The 7,568-nt window shown below is 54.1% G+C and overlaps 1 protein-coding gene across 1 annotated transcript; it reads right to left on the reverse strand.

The window, feature by feature from the left end:
- Positions 1-2,319: 2,319 nt before the first annotated feature.
- On the reverse strand, positions 2,320-7,568 carry NXNL1 (nucleoredoxin like 1). Its single transcript, XM_054465977.2, has 2 exons — positions 7,243-7,568; positions 2,320-2,819 (listed from the first exon to the last, which is right to left on the reverse strand). Exons 1-2 carry the CDS (start codon positions 7,566-7,568, stop codon positions 2,507-2,509), a joined length of 639 nt encoding a protein of 212 aa, XP_054321952.2. The 3' UTR covers positions 2,320-2,506.

Consider the following 7,568-nt stretch of genomic DNA (forward strand, 5'->3'; position numbering starts at 1 on the left):
GTCACATTGGCCAGGTTAGTCTTGAACTCCTGACCTCAGGTGATCCGCTTGCCTCGGCCTCCCAAAGTGTTGGGATTACAGGCGTGAGCCACCACGCCCAGGCTCAATGCACCCATTTCACAGATATGCCTACTGGATTCCAGAGAGGGCTGCTGGAACATGAAGCATCAGGCAGCACCAGGGTCCTGAACTGGGTCAATTTTCCAACCTGGAGGTTGGAAGTGGAGGTGAGCGTGAAATGAGGTGGTCGTCCAGTATTCAGGATGCTCTGGCCTCCCAGGCCCCCAGCCTCCTTCTTCCTGTCAGCCAGATTCCCATGCACCGTAGTCACCCTTGGTAGTTTCCATGGACAGGCGTGGACTCCTAGGAAACCCTTTCCGGAGACTGGGCACGAGATGAGTGATTTGCATCTCATTTGAATGCTAGGCCGCGCCCCGAAGGTGTACCATCTCGTCCTGCCGCTAGGGGGAGCCAGAGGCCAAACCAAGCAGTTCGTGAGCTGAGCGAGCACCTGCTCTGCCTTCTTCACTGACCTGCCTGAGAGAACCTGGCTTTAATTCTAATTTTTCAGAGGAAGGGATTAGGGTTTAGAGAAGGGAGTTGGTCTCACAGTCACAAAGCCAGGAGATGGTTCTAGACCGGAGGTTTTGATTTCTATATTCTGCCGTATTCCCTGGTAATGCCCCGGTCCACGAGCGACAGAGGGAGACCGGAGAGACTCTTGGCTCCTGCTGGCAGCCCGGGACCCCCAGCCCACGTGGTACCAAATATTGAAATGCATCCATATAACATATAAATCTGTTGTTAAAGGATTGTTGTGATTTTGCGCATGAAATATGTGGGCAACTCGGCCGAACGCGGTGGCTCATGCCTGTAATCCCAGCACTTTGGAAGGCCGAGGCAGGCAGATCACCTGAGGTCGGGAGTTCGAGACCAGCCTGACCAACATGAAGAAACCCCATCTCTACTAAAAATACAAAAATTAATCGGGTGTGGTGGTGTGCCTGTAATCCCAGCTACTTGGGAGAGTGAGGCAGGAGAATCGCTTCAACCCCGGAGGTAGAGGTTGTGGTGAGCCGAGATAGTGCCATTGCACTCCAGCCTGGGCAACAAGAGCCAAACTCCGTCTCAAAAAAAAAAAAAAAAAAAAAAGTGGGCAACTCATTTAATGTAGGATGGGCTCGGCGTTTTCAGCACGTTTGTTCTATTTTAGTTTGGATTTTCTCATTTTTGGAGCCATTAATTACTCCCCCTCAGCCAGGTCTCAGAAATATTTATAGAGATCCTTGAAAAGCTCTCCCTACTTCATAGCCTGGCCCGGGAGGCTCAGATGCGCACCTGGAAGACCAGAACAGACCCCTGGGTGTGAGGGGATGTCTCAGAACAGAGAATCCCCTGCCACTCGCTCCATCCTAGCTCCCACTCTTCCCTGCATGGGGATCAGAACAGACTCCCCAGGTCCTGTCCTGCTTCTCCCTGTAGATCTTATAACACTCCCTCTGCCCTGACCCCACCTGGGGATGGGCTCAGAACAGACATCCCCCCTACCCCTCCCCACTTCGCCTCCACTCCTCTTCATCGTGGGAGCTCAGAACAGCCCCCCAGCCCCGCCTGCCCCCGGAGGAGTGCTCGGAACCCAGACAGTCCCCTACCTCGTGCTCCCACAGTGAGCTCCGTCCCGCCCTACTCCTGCGCAGATTTCTGACAATCCCCTCCCCCTCCCCTCTCCTCTGCTTCCAAGAGGCTCATTACAGATTCCCCTCCCGCGACCTGCCCACCTGGGGCAGAGGAGGACTCAGAACAGCCTCCCGACTTCCATCCAGCCCTCTCTCTCCGCAGTGGGGGGCAGGCTTTTCATAGACCCGTCACCCCTCCACCAGTCTTCCCCAACTATGGGGTCAGAACAGTCCCCCTCGGCCCCGCCCTCCGCCTTGGCCCCCCGACCCTCCGCCCTGGCACCCCCACCTCACATCCCCACCCCCACTCCCTCCCAGCTCTCCACCTCCGGAGTGGAGGGGTTCATCACCAAACCCCAACTCCTCCACCCTAGGGGGTCGTAACATCCGCCCTCGGCCCTGCCCTCCGCCCTGGCCCCACCCACCCCCACCCTCACCCCCATCCCGCTCTCTTACGGGGGCGGGGCGGGGGAGGAGAGTTTCCTTTTGTGTTTTTGGGGACAGGGTCTCCCTCTGCCGCTCAGGTTGGAGTGCAGTGTGCAAGTGGTGCGATCACGGTTCACTGCAGCCTTGACCTCCCGGACTCAATCCATCCTCCCACCTAAGCCTCCAGGGTAGCTAAGCCACAGGTGCGCGCCACCACACAGGGCTAATTTTTAATTTTCGTAGAGTCAGGGTCTCACTCTGTTGCCCAGGCTGATCTCGAACTCCTGGGCTCAAGCGATCCTCCCGCCTTGGCCTCCCCAAGTGCTGGGATTACAGGCGTGTGGGGGTGGGGTGGGGGTGGAGGTTCATCAACAAACCCCACTCCTCTCCTCCACCCTAGGGAGTCAGAACAGCCCCCCGGCCCCGCCCTCCTCCCCACCCCCTCCCCCGGGGTCGCGCCCGCCTCGCGCCGCCTTTTCCACGCGGTACTTGTGGCGGCGCAGGCACTCGGTGAGGCTCCGTGGCTCCTGGTCCTCCAGGTCCTCTGGCAGCTGGAAGTTGCGGTCCAGCACCTCGGCCGCCTCTTGCCAGTTGGCGAAGCAGGCGGTGCCCAGGCGCTGGATCTCGTCGGCGCCGTCGCGAGTGAGCACGTCCCCGTCCGGCTTGAGCACCACGACCGCCGGCAGGCGCTCCACTGAGAACTGGCGCCCGAGGTCCCTGCGGAGTGGGCAGGTCAGTCTGGACGGATCCACATCCCTGATGCTGAACCAGAGAGCCCCACATCCCTCCTCCCAGTACTTAGGCAGCGCCTTCTGTGTGCACTGTCTCTTGTGGGCACTGGGTAGGTGCACACGAGGACCGGGACAGGGCCAGACACTTTGGTCCCCGCGCTATGTCTCCAGCACCCCAGGCATGCTCCAACCTTGGGGCATTTGTGCTGCCTGTGCCCTGCGTCTGGAGCGCTCTCCTCAGACATTTGCAGGCTAAGACCCTGTAGTATGGTGACCTCACATCGCAAGACACAAGGACAACGTAGTAAGACCCTGTCTCTACCAATAAATAAATAAATAAATAAATAAATAAATAAATAAATAAATAAAGCAAGCAGGGTGTGGTGGTGCGCTCCTGTAGTCCCAGGTACTCAGGAGGCCGAGGTACCTGGGACTACCCTTGAGAAGTATCCCTTGAGCCCAGGATTTCGAGGCTGCAGTGAGTTATGCTTGCACCACTACACTCCAGCCTGGGTGACACAGCCAGATCCTGTCTCAAAAATAGAATAAATAACATCCCAAGGCAATGTTTTTCTCCGAAGTGCCTTTCAGCATCCAACATCTTGTATGGTTTTTAAAATTTCTCCTGCTTGGCGGGCGCAGTGGCTCATGCCTGTAATCTCAGCACTTTGGGAGGCTGAGATAGGCGGATCACCGGAGGCCAGGAGTTCGAGACCAGCCTGGCCAACATGGTTAACAGTTCTTAATTTCAGCCTGCTGCATTCTTCCGTGGCCCTTTTTCAGGCTGCCACAAAGAGAACCCATGATACTTACAAAATCCCATTAGTAGACTGCCAGGTTTAGCAATTAAAAATATAAGACACTCACAGGAGATCGAGACCATCCTGGCTAACACGGTGAAACCCCATCTCTACTAAAAAATACAAAAAAATTAGCCGGGTGTGGTGGCAGGCACCTGTAGTCCCAGCTACTGGGAGAGGCTGAGGCAGGAAAATGGCGTGAACCCGGAATGTGGAGCTTGCAGTAAGCCGAGATCACGCCACTGCACTCCAGCCTGGGCGACAGAGACTCCATCTCAACAACAACAACAACAAACAACATATATATATGACACTCCCTCTCTTAAAAAAAAATAAAAATTTGAGGCTGGGTACAGTGGCTCACCCCTGTAATCCCAGCACTTTGGGAGGCTGAGGTGGGAGGATTGCTTGAGCCCAAGGGTTTGAGACCAGCTTCGGCAACATAATGAGACCCCATCTCTCTCTATTCTATATATAAATACACACACTAGTTAAATTTGAATTTCAGATAAACAATGAATAATCTTTTAGTATAAGTATAGCCAAATGCACGGGACATACTTATACTAAAAGAAAGATTACTCATTGTTTATCTCAATTTTTTTCTTTCTTTTTTTCTTTTTTTTTTTTTTTAGAGAAAAAAAAAAGAGTCTAGCCATCTGTCACCCAGGCTAGAGTGCAGTGGCGGGATCATAGATCGCGGTAACTTCAAACTCCTGGGCTCCAGTGATCCGATAGCGTCAGCCTCCTAAGTAGCTGGGACTACAGGCACGTACCACCACACCTAATTTTTTTTTTTTAGGTTTTTGTAAAGATATGGTCTTGCTATGTTGCCCAGGCTGGTTTTGAACTCCTGGCCTCAAGTGATCCTTCCATCTCTGCCTCCCAAAGCACTGGGATTACAGGCATGAGCCACTGCGCCCAGGCACCTTTCATAATTTTTCTTTTTTATAATTTTAAAGATGGGGGTGGTGGTGTCTTGCTATGTTGCCCAAGCTGGTCTTCAACTCCCAGCCTCAAGCAATCCTCCTGCCTCAGCCTCCAAAAGTGCTGGGATTGCAGGTGTCAGCCACCATGCCTGGCTGGACATCTCCTTATAAAGCTTGAATCCGACTACCTCTCCCTCAGTTCTAATATCCACCATGGCTCCCTGCTACCCTGAGGATCATGTCTATACTTGTTAAGGTGGCTCTGCACCACAGACCTGTCACACCTAAAGAAGATGATGACAAATGCGTGGGCAGCAACAATAACATTGTAAATTTGATCCTCTCCAGAATTACTTACAGTCTCCCTGAACTGGTCATTCTTTCTCTGACAGCCTCCAAGCCTTTCTGCTGTGCCATCTGCCTGGAACCCCTTCCATTTCCTCACTCTCCATCCTCCTATCTTTCTTCCCTTGGAGTCTCCCTGTATTTTATTTATTTATTTATTTTTATTTATTTATTTTTTTTTGAAATTTTATTTATTTTTTATGAAGTATTTATTGATGATTCTTGGGTGTTTCTCGGAGAGGGGGATATGGCAGGGTCATAGGATAATAGTGGAGGGAAGGTCAGCAGATAAACACATGAACAAAGGTCCCTGGTTTTCCTGGGCAGAGGTCCCTGCGGCCTTCTGCAGTGTTTGTGTCCCTGGGTACTTGAGATTAGGGAGTGGTGATGACTCTAAAAGAGCATGCTGCCTTCAAGCATCTGTTTAACAAAGCACATCTTGCACCGCCCTTAATCCATTTAACCCTGAGTTGACACAGCACATGTTTCAGAGAGCACGGGGCTGGCGGAAAGGCCATAGATCAACAGCATCCCAAGGCAGAAGAATTTCTCCTAGTCAGAACAAAATGGAGTCTCCTATGCCCACCTCTTTCTACACAGACACAGCAACAATCTGATCTCTCCTTCCTTTCCCCACACTTCCCCCCCTTCTTTTCAACAAAACCGCCATCATCCTCATGGCCCACTCCCGATGGTCGCTGTCTCTTCGGAGCTGTTGGGTACACCTCCCAGACAGGGCGGCCGGGCAGAGGCGCTCTTCACCTCCCAGACGGGGCAGCCCGGCAGAGGCGCCCCTCACTTCCCAGACGGGGAGGCCGGGCAGAGGCGCCCCTCACTTCCCAGACGGGGCGGCCGGGCAGAGGCGCCCCTTAATTCCCAGACGGGGCGGCCGGGCAGAGGCGCCCCTCACTTCCCAGACGGGGCGGCCGGGCAGAGGCGCCCCTCACTTCCCAGACGGGGCGGCCGGGCAGAGGTGCTCCTCACATCCCAGACGATGGGTGGCCGAGCAGAGGCGCTCCTCACCTCCCAGACGGGGCGGCCGGGCAGAGGCGCTCCTCACTTCCCAGACGGGGCAGCCGGGCAGAGGCGCTCCTCACTTCCCAGACGGGGCGGCCGGGCAGAGGCGCTCCTCACTTCCCAGACGGGGCGGCCGGGCAGAGGCGCTCCGTACTTTATTTATTTATTACATTTTTCATTTTTTATTTTTATTTTTGAGATAGAGTCTCACTCTGTTGCCCAGGCTGGAGTGCAGTGGCACCATCACAGATCACTGCAACTTCCGCCTCCTGGATTGAAGTAATTCTCCTGCCTCAGCTTCCCGAGTAGCTGGGACCACAGGTGTGTGCCACCAGGCCTGGCTAATTTTTGTATTTTTAGTAGAGACGGGGTTTTGCCATATTGGTCAGGCTAGCTTCTAACTCCTGACCTCAGGTGATCTGCTCACCTTGGCCTCCCAAAGTGCTAGATTTACACGTGTGAGCCACCGTGCCTGGCCTTACTTTTTTAAGAAACAGGGTCTACCTGTATTGCCCTGGCTGGAGTGCAGTGGCGTAATCAAGCTCACTTCAGCCTCAAACTCTAGGCTCCAGTTATCCTCTTACCATAGCCTCTCAAGTGGCTGGGACTACAGGCATGAGCCACCGCGCCCAGTTATGGGTCTCTCTTTAAAGCCACTTTTTCGGGGAAGCATCCTCTGACCCCAGAACCTCACCAAGGTTTCTCTCATTGTATTTCCACTTTGTGGCCTAGCTTTGTCCTCTGAGCACTACTGCAGTTCGCTATTATATATTTGTTTTTTGATTTTTTAGACAGTCTCCCTCTGTCACCCAGGCTGGAGGGCAGTGGCACGATCTCACCTCACTGCAGCATCTGCCTCCCAGTTTCAAACGATTCTCCTGCCTCAGCCTCCCAAGCAGCTGGGATTACAGGCGCCCACCACCATGCCTGGCTAATTTTTGTATTTTTAGTAGAGACAGGGTTTCACCATGTTGACCAGGCTGGTCTCGAACTCCCGACCTCAGGTGATCTGCCCACCTCAGCCTGCCAAAGTCCTGGGATTACAGGGTTAAGCCACCACGCCCGGCCTTGCTATTACATAGTTGAGTCTGTCTTTTGCATCTGTTCCTCTCACTCAGCTCTAAGCTCCCTGGGGTGGCATGGAAGCCGGCATGTGGAGGTGGGCACCCCTCTCTGTACCCCCTAGTATATGGACTGGCACAGATCCCAGTATATGGACTGGCACACAGGGGCTGCTCATTCACTCTAGTTAGAATGGATGCTTCACTTTCAGCAAACATGCCCCCTCCTCCAGGAAGCCCTCCCTGCCCCTCCTCACCTCCTCAGATCATCCTCAAAGGGCAGGAAAAGCCACTTCTTTGGCATGTCCTTGAGGAACAGGTCCTGCTGCTCCTCCGTGGAGTCCTGGGACACGTACACCAGGGCCAGCTGCGCCGCCCGCAGTACATAGAACTCATCTGTGAGCCGCACAAAGAAGTCCTTGAGGATGGGCACAAAGGCCTGGCACTGAGGACAAGCCCCGGCGCCAAAGAACAGCAGCACCAGCCGGTTCTCCAGCCTGCGACTGACCTCGGCCTCCGTGTCCAGCTCATCCTGGTCGCTATTGTTGCAGATCAGGATGCGGCCAGAGAACAGGGAGGCCAT

Source organism: Pongo pygmaeus, chromosome 20, assembly GCF_028885625.2.
Source record: "Pongo pygmaeus isolate AG05252 chromosome 20, NHGRI_mPonPyg2-v2.0_pri, whole genome shotgun sequence".
NCBI classification, from domain to species: Eukaryota; Metazoa; Chordata; class Mammalia; order Primates; family Hominidae; genus Pongo; species Pongo pygmaeus.